At 43.3% G+C, this 17,725-nt stretch overlaps 1 protein-coding gene across 4 annotated transcripts in view; it reads right to left on the bottom strand.

The window, feature by feature from the left end:
- Positions 1 to 483: 483 nt before the first annotated feature.
- The window catches only part of FBXW2 (F-box and WD repeat domain containing 2), a 19,432-nt gene continuing 2,190 nt past the window's right edge, over positions 484 to 17,725 (bottom strand). For 2 of the 4 annotated variants that reach the window (XM_081896517.1, XM_081896518.1), the window contains exons 2-8: positions 16,406 to 16,514; positions 15,286 to 15,795; positions 8,088 to 8,282; positions 5,743 to 5,876; positions 4,499 to 4,585; positions 3,257 to 3,426; positions 484 to 2,220 (exon numbers count right to left, since the gene is read on the bottom strand). In XM_081896517.1, the coding sequence (XP_081752643.1) occupies positions 1,932 to 2,220; positions 3,257 to 3,426; positions 4,499 to 4,585; positions 5,743 to 5,876; positions 8,088 to 8,282; positions 15,286 to 15,775 (1,365 nt within the window). In that variant the 5' untranslated portion in view covers positions 15,776 to 15,795; positions 16,406 to 16,514 and the 3' untranslated portion in view covers positions 484 to 1,931. The remainder of the gene's footprint in view (positions 2,221 to 3,256; positions 3,427 to 4,498; positions 4,586 to 5,742; positions 5,877 to 8,087; positions 8,283 to 15,285; positions 15,796 to 16,405; positions 16,515 to 17,725) is intronic. The other 2 variants (XM_081896519.1, XM_081896520.1) reach the window with 1 other exon arrangement.

The raw sequence follows: 17,725 nt of genomic DNA, 5'->3' as shown, positions 1-17,725 counted from the left end.
GACCACAGCACTCACCCACGGTGAGAATGGGACGTTGGCCTAGATGGGCCTTTGGCTTTATTGCAAGTAACTGTCCCTTCAGCACTGTGGTGCTTTATTATCTAGTCTTTCTTTTGCTTTCTAACTTTTTAAATTTTATTTTAAGGAAATCTTGTACTTGATCTCGGGTAGGGGAGACGGGGATCAGAAAAACTTCTATCCAAATCTGATGTAAGTTGTTGGTGGTGGGTCATTGGATATTTATGCTTTGCATGCTTGCTCTACACTTCCTCCTGGGATCCCAATAGCCTAGGAAACACAAACTGAGACTAGTATGCTATGCCTCTCTGCCTTGCACAGCACCTTACTTTGCATAAATTCTCAGATGATGCTCTACACAGTATGGTAGTATACATTATCAGCTGCTAGTAAGAGAAGCTGCGCCACAGATGCCCAAGAAGTACAAATGCATTCATTTCCAAAAACTTCACATTGGGACAATAATTAAAACAGGCAGATTTTTTTTTAATTAAAATTGTTGTGTAAACTTTTATAGCACGTGCTGGAAGACTTACCACCTCTGCCCCAGCTCCCTTCCGAGAAGCACAGGAAGATGGGAAGGCCATCACCACATCCCTGCTGCATACCCTTACCTCCACTTTCAAAGTTCCAAACTCAATTCAGTTATGTTTTGCAATGGATTTGTAAGGGTCTGGAGCAAACTCAGTTTTGCCCTTTAAGTGTGGGTAACATGTTGTCCATAAAACGATTAAAAGAATGACAGCTTTTAAAATGAATCATCATTGAAAAAGAAGCCTCAGAATGCCTGTGGAGGTAGCTGCCTCTGATGAACACTGCAGGCACACACTGCTATAGAACTTCCTTCCAATCTTTCCCCACTCTTTTCTTGAGGAAAGTGTGGCTGTGCCTGCTGTTCCAATCTACTCACTGGCCTTGTTAACACCCTTGCTTTTTCTCACTAGAAGCAAGGGCTTCAAGAGCTCTTTAAAAAGAGGGTTAAAAAGAGGTATACCAGCTGCTTGAACCTCTTATGACATGAGCTGTCCTTTGATCAAAAGCTCATCAGCCTGCACAATTCAATTTATCCCTGACCTAAGAATTTGCCTTATGAGACAAAGCATCCCTCCTAAGGCAGCCATTTGGCTTTTGATCTTGCCGGCTCGTTTCTATAATATCAAGGGTGGAGTTCAGGTTTGCGAGTTTCTCCACACCACCATCACAGTCCCAAGTGAATACCTGACTTCAGAAATCCTGGATGTTGAAGCCAGTAAACCACACACAAGTTCAATACCCACATTCATACACTTGTAAGTTCTCCAGGCTCAAGTGTTCATCCCTTCCATGCATGGCAAATAAAAAAGTAACACCGGCCCTAAAGAAATTAATTGACCAGCATGGTCCCCTTTTACAGAGCCATCAGATCTTTCACACTGGCTGTGAATAAGATGTGTGTGTGTGATTAACACCCTCATTTCTTTTTCTTCCTTTCATAAACAAATATGGGTGTGGGAAAGAGATGTGTCTAATATCCTTTCTTATGAATACATTTCCAACCCGCTTCTGCCTCCACCCCCTCTCCAGAAAAAAAAGGGGGTGGGAGAGAAGGAAAGTAAAATCATAGTTTAAAATGTGCTCAAATGTATGAGAATACATGAGCCAGAGGTGGGGGGATAGTCGCATGCTGTATGATGCATTATGCTTAAACAAAGTGAAAACAAACACCCCCTCTTCTCTGCAACTGGTTGTGACTCCCCTGCCTATTGTCAGAAAATGACAGAGAGGGAAAAAATGAAGGCAAAATGATTGTGCATTGCATGATGATATCTGTTAAGGTGAGCTGCTTTGGTTCATGCACAGTCTCCTCTGGCTGGCTCATCGCTGGCTGGCCCAATTGTGTGGTTTTGTTCGTCACGTAGTCCTGCTGGTTTGCTTCAGCCATGCTCCTTCCACAAAACCAGGTGAATACTGTGGTCTGGCATGCTGGTGGCAAAGACCAGGCCCATGTCATTTTGACCATCCAAACCATCCAGCCAATCCATTTCCCCGGCCAGGAAGCTTGAGCCCCTCTTTGACTTTCTGTATTCCGGCAGTGGCCAGCGGCTGATCAGTTTCTCTGTCCTCAAGTCCATTATGTACAGGTAGTGGTTATCAAACAGGAGGGCAAAAATGTCGCCGAAGCCCAGCAAGGACAAGTTCGCAAATTCAGGAGGTTTGATAACCCTGCAAGGGGAGAGAAGAAATAGACCACCACAAATATCAGAAGAAAATGCTGCAAAGAATGGAGAGTTGATCTTTTAAATGATTTTTTTAATGGTGTTGATATGATCTAGATTGCAGTCTGCTGCTACTTAACCAACCTGGCATCCTGGTGTCTTGCAAATGACATGTTGCCATGTAAATGCAAGATACCAAAGGAATCCCATTTGGAATGGCACCAGTCATTCAAAACCTGACTCTTACAAGTTATCGCTGACATTGTCAGGGTATTTGGCTTAGCTTGCCCACTTTAGACCTCTTGGCCAGACCTCCACAGCACACTCCGGGAACATGACTCAGGAAGCATCAACACTTAAGTTTCCTCTATTAAGAAAAGTGTTTACTGGGTTAATTCCACATGAGTTGGAAATAGTGGCTCATGCCTCACAATGCACCTGGCTGAATGTGGTAACCTTCTTATCTATGTCACTGGGCAGATTTGGCAAGCAACTTTGTGTACACAGTAAAAGGGTTCACTTTACAGTATAAAGTGTGGGTCGTGATAGGGGATTGCAGGAATTGTTGAACGCCATCTGTTGAACTATGGGTTTGTGTGAAGAGTTTTTGGAAAAAATCATCTGAAAAGGAGAACTGCCAGACTACGGAACTCAGAGAACTCAGTCAGTTGCAGGATTCTGAGCAACCAGAGTTAGAACTTGCTAATGGACTTTGAAGTACAGAACCCTCTCTGGGACCAGAGAGAAAGAAGCCTTTCTATATATAGTGTGTGTCAATGGAGTGTGTGTTTTGCGTCTGCCAACTAGAACAGCTCTGCTAAAAACAACTGTTTCATGTTGGTGTGTTTAACTGCTTTACTGAAGCTTCTGTGGCACATACACAGAGAACAAGAATATACATACATATGCGTGTATATATGTGTGTGTGAGAGAGAGAGAGAGAAAGAGAGAGAGCAAGAGAGAAGAAAAAGAAGAGGAGGAGGAGGAGAAATACAGATCCCAAAAACCTCTGCATATGTTGGCCTCAAATCCAGACTGTTTACCTGTGGATATCATAGCTGGCGAAGTCCCACTGATACAACCCGATAGCTGAACTGCAGACAATGTATTTGCCATCGAAATGAAGCCGAGGCTGGAGGGAGATGCTGCGGTCTTCTGAGACGGTAAGGGTTTTTAAGCACTTGCAGTTGATCTCTCTCCCAATGGGCCAGATCTGTAACAATACAATCAACCAATGATTGTGGCAACAGGGAAGGATAAAGGGGGTGCACTTTGCTAACTTGGTGAAGTCTTCCTTGCAGGCCTTCAAGCCAAGAACTCCCTCCCAGAACCCTGCCTCTCTCTTGAAGGAAAGCTCTCCCACTTCAACATCTGCGAAGCCTCATGGGTGCAGCTCTTTTTAACCCACAGTCGTTATGGGGAAAGTTTGTGTAACTGCCTTTCAGCTTTGCAATTCAGCCCTTTCTTCCCCCTGTCTAGTTTATAAATTTCTTAGGGCAGACACCTGTACTTTTATTTTTTGCTTATATTACACTGCAAAGTACCATGCACACTAATGATGATGATAAAACTGGACTGTATCCCATGCTGGTTCTACCCAGAATAGGCCCATTGAAAATAATGGGTGTGATTATTTTAGATCCATTAATTTCAATAGGTCTACTGTTAGAAGAACTTAGTTTGAGATAACCCATTATTACTATTGGGCTGTATGCAACAACATTCTACTTGGAGTAGACCCACTGAAATTAATGTACCCACATTAGTCATGCTAAGTAGGTGCTTTTACCTTATGCTGGCCTATGGCTGCAATAAATATTCTTTACCTTCTTCTGCTACAGAAGGGAAGCCTCATCCTCTAAAACCTGCCTCTTGACATGCTTATGAAAAAGCCTTCTAACTACCAAGCAGCTGGCAGACAATGGGCAGAATAATTCACCCCCCAGGATCCATTAGGGCGAAGGACCACAGAGCATGTGCTTTGCAGGCAGAAGTTCTTATGTTCAATCCTCTGGCATCTCTAGGTAGGGCTAGTAATGTCCCCTACCTAAAACCCTGGAGAACTGCTGCTGCCAGTCAGTGTGGACAATACTGATAGCCAGCTGAATACTGAAGCCAGCCAACGAATACTGATAGCCAGCCAATACTGAAGGCACCTTCCTAGTCAGATTCAGATTTGTACTGATCTAGTCTAATCCAGCAAAGACTTGTGACTTTCCAGAATTTATTTACACCTGCAATTTCCCCTGATTTCTGGAGCTCCATGAAGCTGAGACCATACATACCTTGATTTCGTATTTATCTGCGCTTAACAAGATGTAATCCCCAGGGCTGTGCATGAGAGATTTGACTTTGCACTTCTGCAAGACCACCTGCAGTAGGAACAAAGTGTGTCTAAGGCTTGAGGCAACATGTCAGACAGGTCACTAAAAAAAGCACTGAAATGTTCGTTCAGATACACTTATGTCCCGGGAGGTAAAAATCTAATCTCACAGTAAGAAATGCCAGATGCTGCTCTATTATGTCCGAGAAAGAGAAGCCACAATGGAGCCTGTGCACTGTCTCCAACTAACCCACCGTGCAGCTGGATTTTGTTGTTCTTACTTCAGTACAGTACGTTCAGTACGTTCTGTACAGAAAGATTTTGTTCTTACTTCAGAATGATCTCTGTTGTTACACATTCTTACACAAAATGATTTCTGCTGTATTGAAACCCACTTTTTCCCATTAAGCTTATGGCACAACCACCTGGGTCTCATGCCCTACTTTAAGGCTGTGTAACTGAAACAACCACACACTGCTTCAATGTTAACCCCTGTTTCCACCTCCTTCTTTTTCGTTTCCCTATGTTGAATTTTTGTAAGCTTCTTAAGAGCAGGGTTTGATCCTCTGGTGCTCTATAAAGCATCATGTGCACTAATGGTATTACGTAAAGAAAAAAATATAGAATGCTGCATGCAGATCATGGTTTCCTCCACATGTTGGGAACCAGCAACTGTAGCTCTGAGTACTTCCTTTGCATGCAGAATGTCCCAAGTTCAATCCCTGCCATCTCCAGGTAGGCCTGGGAGAGACGCAAGGTCTGAAACCCTGGTGAGCCACTGCCTGTCAGTGTAGGCAAGGTAGAGGGACCTGGTGGTCTGACTCAGCGAAAAGCGATTACCTATATTCCTGCATGTGGTGGCCTTGTCCTCTAGCACCAGATATGCAAAGCTGGCAAATAACCTTTGGCCTCAAATGGTTTGTAGTTAAATTTTAGCAACTGTGGTGTAGCAGTTAGAGCACTGGACCTGGGAAACTAGAATTCGAATCCCCACTCAGCCACAAAGATGACCTTGGGCCAACTGCTATCTTGCAACCTAACCTACCTCCCTACCTCACAGGGTTGTTATGAGGATAAAATTGGACAAAAGGAGAGAACCACGTATGCCACCTTGAGCGTTTTGAGGAAAGGTGGGATATAAATGCAACTATTAATAAATGACACCCAGTGCAAACTTTAAACAGGAAGGGAGCTAACCCAGCCTACCTTTGTGACCCATTCCGTGTGCCCTGTTAGTGTATTGAGACACACTCCCGTTGATAAGGCCCAGACCTTCACAGTGAAATCCGCTGAGCCACTGACCAGGATGTCGAGCTCGTCATTGTAATCAACACTGAAAACTACAAAAGCCAAAAAAGAAAAGGGAACTTTAAAAGAGATTGGCCATGCTGATCTCTATACCAAGTCAGATCAAAGTAATCATGCAGTTATTTTGGGATGTGTGTGTGTGTGCAATTGTGAGTCACACTGCAGTTATACTGATTTGGCTTCCTTGAAATTTAGAGTTTTCCCTTCCATGTAATAGACGTGTAGAATTTACAAGTTTGGAAGGATAGCCAGGTAAGCATACTTAGGTAATGCCTACCCAATGATTAGAGCTAGAGAACTGCAGCCAGGGGAGGGGGTTCCCTTGCCTAGAAAGCTGTCTTATTCTGGGCCAGGCTATTGGTTCATGTAGCTCAGGACTATCTGCATGAGTTGGCAGCGGCTCTCGAGGGTTTCAAACAGGGAGTTTCTCCCAGCCATATCTGGCATGCGTGACAGAGACTTGGTTAGATGAGGCAGATGGGCCTGTTCTTGTTGCTGCTTGTCCACCAGGTTTCTCTTATACACAGCAACCCATGTCATATGGGTGGGGTGGGGTTGCTGTGATTTTTAGGAAGTCATTAGCTTACATTAGGCGTCCTGTTGGGAAAACCCAGTTTTCTGAGTGCATGTTCTGAAGTTGGGCAATAGGGGCAGTACAGGATTCCTTTTGGAGTACCGACCTCTCCACTGCACTAAGATTCCCTGCCTGAGCTGCTTCAGGTCGTGGTGGATGTTCTCCTGGAGTCTACCTCTTTCCAAATCTGAGGGACTTTATCTGCAAAAAAAGCTTTGCAAACTCATTGCAGGAGACCTTTTTGCAGATAAAGTCACTCAGATTCGGAAAGAGGTAGACTCCACCATGGGAGCAGGGCCGGGAGAGTGCTAGAGTCCTTTCTGGTCAAGTTGAATGGGATCAATTCCAATCTGTTACCTCCAAGGATGTGGAAAGGCTGCTTGGACGAGTGAAACCAACCACCTGTCCCCTTAATCCTGGCTAATAACAGCGAGCTGGGAAGGGCTGGCTGATGGGCTCTGGGGGCTGGTGAGTGCTTCCCTCTGTGAGGGAGCCTTCCCACACCCGCTGAAAGAGTGGCCGCCGAAACCATATAACACCGGTCCTGAAAGACCTACATTGGCTCCCAGTATGTATCCAAGCACAATTCAAAGTGTTGGTGCTGAAGTGTTGGTGCTGAAGCATCTCCACTCCCATCGTTCAGCCCGGACACTGATATCCAACTCCTAGGGCCTTCTGATGGTTCCCTCCCTGCGAGAAGTGAGATTACAGGGAACCAGGCAGAGGGGCCTTCTCGGTAGTGGTGCCCACCCTCCTAGCAGATGTCAAGGAAATAAACAACTATTTGACTTTTAAAAGACATCTGAAGGCAGCCCTGTTTAGGAAAGTTTTAAATGTTTTATGTTTGGTCGTGTTTTTAATGTTCTATGGGAGCCGCCTAGAGTGTCTGGGGAAGCCCAGCCAGAAGGGTGGGGTATAATTAATTAATTAATTATTATTATTATTACTATCTAGCAATGCCAGGAACTGAACCATAGACCTTCTACATGTAAAGCCCATGCTAGAGTCAGTCCCAAGCAACATGGAACTGTGTACAGTTCTGGTTGCTTCATCTCAGAAAGGATTATATACATTTGGGAAAGTTTCAGAAAAGGGCAACCAAAATGATCGAGGGGATGGAGCAACTCCCATGAGGAAAGGCTGCAACATTTGGAACATTTTAGTTTAGAGAAAAGGCAAGTAAGACCTTATAGAAGTTTACAAAATTATGCATGGGGTGGACAAAGTAGATAGAGAAGTTTTTCTCCCTCTCTCATATCAGGAAGTTGCACCTGCTGTGGACAGTGATGGCCACCAATTTAGATGGCTTTGAAACAGGATTAGACAAATTCATGAAGGAAAATGCTATCGATGGTCAGTAGCCATGACAGCTATTCTCTGCCTCAACAGTCAGAGGCAAAAATGCTTCTGAATACCAGTAGCTGGAAACCACAGGAGGGGAGATGGCTGCTCTTGTGCTCCGGTCCTGCTTGCAGGTTTCCCACAGGCATCTGTTTGGCCACTGTGAGAACAATATGCTGGACTAGATGGGCAACTAGCCTGATCCAATATGGAGAGTAAGTAGGGTAGCTGCTAAACTAGGGGAGATGCATAGCAAGGCTAGCTTGCGGACAGATGTTGCTTGAAATGACCTAAAGGGCTTCAGGTATTCCTGAGAACACCAACACACCTGCCCCCGTGTGGCCTCTGAAGTGCTGGGTCTTAGTTCCTGAGCTCCACTCCCAGCAGGCTACCGTGTTGTCAAAGGAGCCTGTGACCAGCTTTTGTTCATCAAACTTCACTGCTGCACAGGTGTGGGTCTGGATCCCATAGATGCATTGCCCTGTGCTCACATCCCACAGCTTTGCAGACAAGTCATCTGAACCTGCAGCCGCAAAGGAAGAAATGAAGTGTGGTTTAGTGGCTGAGAAGTCAGAAGGTTCAGAAGGTATCCAACATGATCCACAAAACAATGGCATCCAACCAGGACCTGGGTGCATTGAGTTCAGATCAGCCATAGTTTCACTACTTGGCCAGCCACTACTTAAGCTTCTCAGTGACCCATCTAGAAAGAGCCACTGGTTAGAGTCTGTCTCACTGTTTCCCAAACATCTGATCAAAATTTGGAGGCCTATTTTCTTAACACCTGAAACTGTTTTACTTTCATAACAAATGAAAAGAAAAATAACCCATTCAAAGAGGAGTGTGTCCTCAGTGTTTCTGTATTAGTACTCGTTCCACTCTGATCCCAAGGCATGCCTAGACCAATGGCTCATACATAAATGCAACAGGGCAAATTGGGTGGAGAGGGCAAGTCTGCTGCAAAAGAGTGCCTTGAATAATCTGATCATCCCTAAAACCACAGTGCATTAATTACCTACCCAGGGGCTGAATGGAAGGAGGGAAAGTTGAGCACTCAATCACACACAGAGACACAAAGGGCAGTCTGTTATTGGGCACATGGGAATTGGCACTTTAGCTGTTCTTCTATACCATTTCATTTGGGAATTATTGGCACAAGAAAGCTTTAAAGTTGTGATGCCAAAGTTTCTTAAAAAGGTATCTAAAATCCCCCACCCCAATTTTACAGTGAAAAAGTAAACCCTACTGACAGCTCTCTGCTCCCCAAAGTACCCCACCATGATATTATTCTGCTGAAAGTTTTCTGTGATCTCCCCCAAGATCCCTCAAAATTGGTCATTTATTATTTCTGTGCCATGCTCACTTTGATAAGTGGCCCCTGGAGGATTGCACATAGGTCAATGCAGCTCTCAGCCCAAAAAAGGAAAGACATTCCTGCTTTAAAACTATTTTGAATATCTTGGGGGGGGGGAATCTCTGCTTGGCATTTAAAAATAAAACAAGCTTCTAGTTCTCATGCATGCAGGAGAAAACTCAGAAATATATCCATGCCCTTCCTGTCATTGACAAGGATTTCCAAGCCTGAGTTTATGATGCAGAACAAGTGAGCACAATTAAGCAAACAAGAATGCAGATACACTTGTGGCACATAATTGATTCCAACTCAATAATTTTGATTTGGAAAGAGAGGTGATTGGTGCAGAACAGAACGTCCTAGTCATGCAAAACCATTCGCCTCCAATAGTGGAAGATGAAGCTTTTGGTCACACATGATAGGATCTGTGACAATTAACTCTCTCGCTAGTAGGAAATCTCAAAGGATTAAAAACTTTGGCTTGCAAATAAATCCTTCACTTTTCCAGACAGAAATGATTATTTATATTAGGTCAGCTGCTTTTTGTATAAACAAATCAATGCTGCCTGTCCCCTTGCTGCCCTTTCATTAATGGATAATTTGCGCATTTGGTTTTAAGCCCCACCCCACCACCAAAAAGCCACCCTCACAGGGAGATCCAAACTCCACAGCAGATCCATGGTAGGGGAATTTGTAGGGAAGACTGGTGTGAAGCCAAAGGAGCAGCCTCCTCCTCAGAATGTACTGCAGGTTTTAGAATGCTGAAGAGACCTTTCTTTAATATTAGCACACATTGGCTGTGTTCAAACATCACAATAAACTATGGTTAACACAATAACAACAAGATAAGCCTACTCCTAGGCTCATATGCTCTGCACTCTGGTGCAAGGAAACTGGAAATTTTTGCTTCTTATTAGCCACAGTTTAGCATGACACATGAACTCTAAAGTGCGGCTACACATAAATACAATCTGTGGAAACATGCCAACTTTATAAAGTGGTCTGATGCTGGTTTGTTGCAACATAGTAAAAATGAATCACAGTGTATTGGGTTTCTGAAAGATGGCAAGCTGCAGTTAAATAGAAGCAAAAGCTTCGAAGCTTGTCCTTGCATCTGTCAGGGGGGACCAGGCAAGCCTGGGGAGGGGCACCAGGCTTGTTCCTATCACAACAAACCATAGCTTATTGTAGTGTCCAAATACAGACACTGCATGCTTTTATCAAATACATTTCTACAATGTTAGTGAAAGCTTGTGGCTAGAACAAGCTCTGGGATCCGTGGGGCCTGATCATGGCCTATGGTGAGCTGTGAATGGCCAAATCTCCTATTCAGATCTTGGTCTTGCTATAATGTCACTAAGCAGCTTTAGACAAGCCTTCCAGCCTCAGCCCACTCAATGAAGCTGAATATTGGAAGATCCAGGACAGATTTTAAAAAGTACTATTTCATGTGGTGAATAGTTGAACTATGGCACTGGCTGCCACAGGAGGCAGTGGTGGTCACCAACTTGGGATGCTTTCAAAAGAGGAGTAGACAAATTCATGGAGGAAAAGGTTCACAATAGCTATGTTCTGCCTCCACAGTTGAAAGCAATAAAGCATCAGATTACCAGCTGCTGGAAACCTCAGGAGAGAAGAGTGCTCTTGTGCTTGAATCCTGTCCATGTGTATCCTGCAGGCATCTGGATGGCCACTGTGAGAAGATGGACTGGATGGGCCATAGGCCTGTTCCAGCAGGGCTCTTCTTATATATGCCACCTCCCAGTAATATTACTTACTCTGGCAATTTATATACAGGCAACTTCCCAAGTGGGGGGGGGGTCATCATGTGTGTCACCAGGGCACGCATAAGCCCTCCCTCCCACTTCTGGGGCTGAAATCTGTGCATGCATCAGCGGTCATGTGTTCCTTGAACACACACAAAATGGGAGTTGCTTGTACCAATTAATTATGATAGTCCCTGAGTGGTGTGCAAACAACTCCACAATAAAGATAAAAATCAGTTAAAACTATAAAATCAGAATTCAGTTAAAACACCTGCTGAAATATTTAAACTGTCTTCTGTAGGTGCCGGAATTTCAATATGTAGGGTGCCCTGACCTCCAATGAAGGGGAGTTCTGTAGTATTTGGCCTACAATGACAAAACATTTCTAAGGACACCTTAAATGTCTGAAGAACAATACAATCTACAAAGTAGTAGGAACCCAAAGATAATATTATGTAAGAATAAAAACAGTAGATAAAATCAACATGTAAAACAGTCTAATGTGGATTTAAAGGCCTGAGGAAATGTAGGAAGACTTCTCCTGGTACCAGAGATAGTAAATATATGCCTTCTTCAGGAATGAGATCTAAAGGCAGGTGCCACCATTAAGAAGACTCTCTCCTCAGTTGGAAACCACCTCACCCAGAAGGTAGGGTCTTTGAAGATTATCTCAGCACATATGCCATCTTGGGTTGAGTTCCTGAAGGATCACCTCCTCCAGGTCCAAGACATGTACAGCTTTGAAGGGAAAGCAGTGCACAACCTGGTGATTACAGAATAAATGATGCAAGGAGGGAGTTGCAGCCCCAGATAGGGAAAGAGATAGTAAGGGAACATCTAGCTAGGGCCTGTTGAGCTGCACCCAAGGGTATTAAAGGATCTTGTGGATGTAATCTCAGAACCTCTGTCTATAATCTCTGAGAATTCTTGGTGAATAGGGGAAGTCCCTGTGGACTGGAGATGGGCAAATGTTCTCCCCATCTTCAAAAGGTGTGGGAGGAGGGGAAGCCCAGGTAACTACCTACCGGTGAGCTTGACATCAGTACCAGGAAAGGTCCCAGATAACTAAACAGTTGGTGAGCAATTAGAAAAAGATGCTGCGATTACTACGACCCAGCATGGGTTTCTCAAAAACAAGTCATGCCAGATGAATCTCATTTTTTTATATAATAAAAGTTACAAGCTTTTCAGAGGAATGCTGTGGACATAGGGTATCTTGATTTCAATAAGGTTTTTGATAAAGTTCCCAACAGCCAGAAAGCTGTTAAAATGTCAAAAACGAAAAAGCTACACAAATGAAAACGCCAATTATTTTTTTTATAGCAAAAACAAAAGCTCCAAATATCACCTCTGTGTTGCATGGGTGCTTGGGACTCAGCAGGAAGCCTCTGATTAGCAGCGGGACTCAATTTACAAACGGAACACACTCAATAGGAAGCAGAACATGTTCCACTTCCAAGGCAAAGTTCACAAACCAGAACACCTACTTCCGAGTTTGCAGCGTTCTATTTCCAAGTTGTTCATAAACTAAGCTGTTCTAAAACCAAGGTACCACTGTATATGAAACTGCTGGGGATGGCTATTGGGAGTTACGGGGTGAGGTGCAGGCCTCGGCGATGTATTTACCTCGCCCAGTCCAGTATGAGAGACAGACCGCAACAGCAACTTCATCCAGTGGTATGTCAAACATCTCCTTCTGATACCTCTTGAGTAACAGGTTGCCTGGGAAAAACAGATCTTGCTTCCTCACAGACAACTGATGCACATTCCTTCCTAATATGGCCTTGAACATTGCTGTCTGATATCTGGCCCCAGTAATCAACAACTCAGCCTCACTGGTGTGAAGTGCAGAGAGTGAATATGAAGCCGCTGGATTTTTTTTCAAAAATTTTTTTTGGTATAAATATATAATATACAGTGGTGCCCCGCAAGACGAATGCCTCGCAAAACGAAAAATGCGCAAGACGAAAGGGTTTTTTGGTTTTTGCGTCGCTTCGCTAGACGAATTTCACTATGGGCTTGCTTCGCAAGAATGGATTAATTTCGTCTTGCGAGGCACCACTGTACATTCCCCACCTCTAAGACTGTCAGTCTTCCAGTGTCACCCACCCTTCACTTTTCACATTTAATCCTCAATTTTACATTCAACCACATCATAAATAAATAAACACAATCCATCTCTCTTCTTTTCTGTCTGAAAGTTTCAGAAGCCATCAAGATGGTATATACTATGGTCCATCCTGTCCCTTTCACTGTTCTTATTTCCAACTTTAACGTTCAACGGGGTGGACCAATGTAATCTCAACAAAATCTGTATCTCCTCTCCATCATCCCCACTAAACAAATAAACCTTCCTGGAGTCCATCCTGCCAATCCTCTGTTCCATTACCTTCAACTCCAGTTTTCTCTCTCTTCCGAGTGCTTAACAGACAGTCAATCCAGTTGTTACCAATCTTTTCTTCTTTACTATTTTTATTTCATAATACAAAGTTCCAAGGGTGGTCAAAATCCCTCAAAAGTCTTGAGGGTAGTGATTTTAAGTTTAGTCTGCCACGCACAAAGAAGGGTTAGGATTTGTGGGCTAAAATAGAATGTGATTTATATCCCATCAAATTGATTTTGTAACAAGTCCACGTTTTCTTGTAGTAAAACAACATCAAAAGATTTAATAAAACTAATAAATTCAGGGTCATTGGCCTTTTTCCTCAAGCCCACAATGTTCCAGGAAAGGATCTTAGGGTCACTTGGTAGTCACTTGATTTCAATTAAGTGATCCCATCAGTTACCATTCCCCCTGCCCTTTTAACTATTCCTAGGAATCAACACCCTAACATCTTCACTACAGCAAATGGTTAATTGCCTGTCCTTGCTGGGCTTGCAGTCCCCCTTACGGAGCAGGTTCACTGTTTGGGAGTGCTTCTGGATCCAGCTCTGTCACTGGAGGCTCAGGTATATACAGTGGTTGGAAGTGCCTTTTACCAACTGTGACTGGTTCAACAGCTATAGACATTCCTGAACTGGGAAAGTCTGGCCACAGTAGATCATGAATTGGTTACTTCAAGATTGCAATATGCTCCATGGGGGGCTTCCCTTGCACTTGATCCGGAAGCTGCAATTAGTGCAGAATGCTGCAGCACAATTGCTGACAGGAGTGAGGCCTTGTCCGCTTTCTGTGCCTGTTCAGTGATCTGCACTGGTTACCAATTTGTTACCAGGCCAAGTTCAAGGTGTTACTATCAGTATATAATGGCCATAATAACTTGGGGCCAGTTTACGTAAGAGATCAGCTTACCCAACGCGTGCCCACTTGACCGCTTCAATCAGCGGAACTGGTACTGCAACAAGTGCCATATAATACCCATTCTGCATTTGTAAGAACTCAATCATTTACTGTGGCAGCACTTACACTTTGGAACTCCCTGCCTATTAATAGCAAGCAGCTGCCTTCACTGTATTCTTTTAGGTGCCTGCTAAATATATTCTTGTTTAGACAAGCCTACCCAGATGCTTAGAAAGTTGATGTGAGTTTTAACTTGTTTTAGCATTTCAAAGTTTTGTGTGTTTTAAGATACAGACACCACCCCTTACGCGTATTCGACTCATGTGCAACCGTATACACGCACCGGGAAATTAAAAATAATTCTATTCAAACCTGGAATTGGCAGGAGAGAGCAGGAGAGTCCCCGTGGCTTGCAAGGAGACCCTCCCTGGAAAATGTTTTTATCTATAGATTATTAAGGCTTGAAAAAGGCGCACGGGGGCCCTGCTGCTGCTGCACCATCATGCTCACCAGCTGAGAACTGGGAAAGCCACTTGGCAAGTCCTGTCTGTGCGGCTTTCCCAGCCTCTCTGGTGAGGAGTGGGGGCTCCCCTGGAAATAACCCCTTCTATATCTACCTAATGAAGAACAAAAGCTTTAAAATGTGTCAACAGGGCTGCAGGTTCCAAATTCATGTGTGGGAAGCTGTTCCTTGCAGTGGCTCAGCTGCGCGGCTTCCCTATCCTTCCTGCCAAGATTGAAGGTGAAGAGGGGAGGAAGGGAGTCTTCATTACCCTTTAGATTAGAAGGGAAGGAGCAGAACACGGGCAAACAAAAGTGGATGTGTGTGGGGGGGGGGGGGAGAGAACAAAAAACAAAGCCACTCAAGCTCCCCACTTACACACATTTCATTTATGTTGGGGGGGGGGAACGTAACCCCCACGTAAGTGGAAAGTTGCCTGTATTATTGTACGTGTTTCTAGGTATAATTTTATTGTTTTATCTTTTGATGTATTTTGAAAAACCAAGTGTATACATTTTGTGAAATAAATAAATCAGTGACTTCCTGGCTCAAAGCCCTCTCACACATATACACAACGCTAATTCTCATTGCACCACTACAACCAAGCCATTTGGGCCATCCTACCTGTACAAAGAAGTCCATCTTTATAGTAAAGTGCGTACACTCTGGCACTGTGTCCAATCAGTGAGGAGGTCTCAAAGGCTTTGTGGTCCTCTAGTTGCTTCATCCTTAAGATGGCCTTCAAGTACACCTTCTTCCAGTGCAAAGCATCTTGGACAGAGTCATCAATCTGCCAGCCCAGTTTTCTACAGGCAGTCTGCCACACCTCCATACAGGCACTTATGACCTTGTTCCATTGCTTAGAGACGAGGCAGCACGTGAGTAAGGTCTGAGGGTCAAGCCATTTTAACAAATAAAAACTGAGTTCCAACGGGAGGAGTTTGAGGAAGTCCCGTTTGAGAAGGGTCTCTAGGTTATTGGAGAGGTGCCTGAGCTGGATAGCCCCACTCAAGCTAATCAGGTGATCCAACGACTCATTTTTCTGCAAGTCCGTCAGAGAGAGAAACGTAACAGAAATATTATCAAGCCATGCTTCAAAGTCCTTTCTCTCCATAAGGTTATGGAAACATTTACCTGTGGGACATCAAAATACAGTATTAGTTCTGCTCAAAAACCAAATATGAACACCTTAAATAAAAAATTTAGAAAATGACACACTCTGCATCAGATGCACTTCAAACAACAACATGGCACAGGGCGGTTAATATAGAAAAATCAGCAATGTACAATGTGAAGGAGAACTCCCTTTTAAACCAAATGTGCTGAGCACAACATGCAAAAATTGTGGGATTTTTGTCTGTCCAGTGCAAAATATAGTAGTGCCTTTAAAAGCCTATGATTTTCAGCTGCTAGTCCTTATGTTTGGTTTTACATTGCATGATCAAAGGAAAACAAGGGACCCAACATCAATGTGACATCAGGTGCCTGACAGGTAGGTGTCTCAGCTCCCCTCTCAGACTTGGTCCAAAAGGTTTTGGGGAAGGCAAGTCTCTGGACTGCTAGCCCCATCCAGGTCCCAACCCCTGGTTTAGATTTATCAGAGGACTTGTCCAAAGACAACTGCTGAAGGGATAGCCGAGCAGCAAGGAGTTGGACCACAATGCATATTGGTTCCACCCAACTTTCTTCCCTACCTAGCATTTTATCCTATCTAGCATTTCAATGGGAAAGAGGGCGTATTTACCTTAAGTAGTTGTCTGTATTATCAGATAGTTGCTTAGCAGGTAGCTGCCAATTGTCTTCTTGCTCCTCAGAACCCGACAGGGATTGGGATTCCTCTGGGGCCATTTCTTCTGTAGGTGTAACAAGAACCATATAAGTCACTGAGGCCAGATTTTCTCCTCCTCTCCAGTCACTGCCTAGTGCTCTAATGATTCCCAAACCCACTACTGTTACCACTCACTTTTGACCACACCTTAACTTTCCAACCTAATTCATCTGATCAAGGGATATTTCTTCATGATGACCAGGATTCTACATTTGCTGTCTTGGGAGTAAATCCCATTGAAGCCAACAGGACTCGCTCCAAAGAATGTGTTAAGGAGTTCTGTAGTTCAATAAAGGTTCTTTCAAAGTATGTGTTAAGATCCAGGTGTTAATACTTGTTTTGTGAAAGACTAGGTAAAATTTTGTCAAAGTGGGATAAGACAATAATCCCAAGTAGTAGAGGGGAGAAAGGTGAAGTTTATAAAAACTCAGAAGACATTAATGATAATTTTTTTAAAGAAATTGTTTGGAATTATACAATAAACTAAAAGGCATAGCTTAAGAGGGTGTAGAAGCTTTTAAAAATAAAATAAAATTACCTTATTTAGATTATTGACAAATGCAAATGTTATTTTTCACCAATATCAGAAGCAGAAATCAAGCAAACTATTCTTAAAATGACAACTGGTAAAACACCACGATTTCCTATTGAATAATATAAGACATACATTGATCTACTAGTACCAAAGCCTCATCAACTGTATGAAGAGATGTCTGACAAAGGTCTTTTATCAATGACATTTAATCAAGCTTATATTACAGCTATACCAAATCAGACAAACTGAGTAAAGTTGATACAAAGATTTTAACAACGACCCAAGCAAATAGAATTCAGCAATTAATAATGGTGGTTACAGAGAATGACCAGACTGGCTTTATAAAAATGAGGCAGAAAATAATATTAGATTAGTGGTGGATTTGTAAGATTTAAATAAAAATAAAGACAATTTTTAATTACGGTATATCACTAGGCAATGAAATGGTTTTCAACAATATTTATATATATAAAGGTAAAGGTAAAGGGACCCCTGACCATTAGGTCCAGTCATGGATGACTCTGGGGTTGCGGCGCTCATCTCGCTTTAGTGGTTGTTTAGAACCCCCTAGCTTGCGCTATTAGACAACATTGTGAGATTCACACAGCGGTTCATAATTCAGTTGAATATAAATTGGTTTTATTTTCAGGAGGTACCAAACTAGTATTCCTATACTGATGCAAACAATAGATGCTTTTGGT

Source organism: Podarcis melisellensis, assembly GCF_964234715.1.
Source record: "Podarcis melisellensis genome assembly, chromosome: Z".
Taxonomy (NCBI): domain Eukaryota; kingdom Metazoa; phylum Chordata; class Lepidosauria; order Squamata; family Lacertidae; genus Podarcis; species Podarcis melisellensis.
This window is presented reverse-complemented; position numbering and strand designations above follow the sequence as displayed.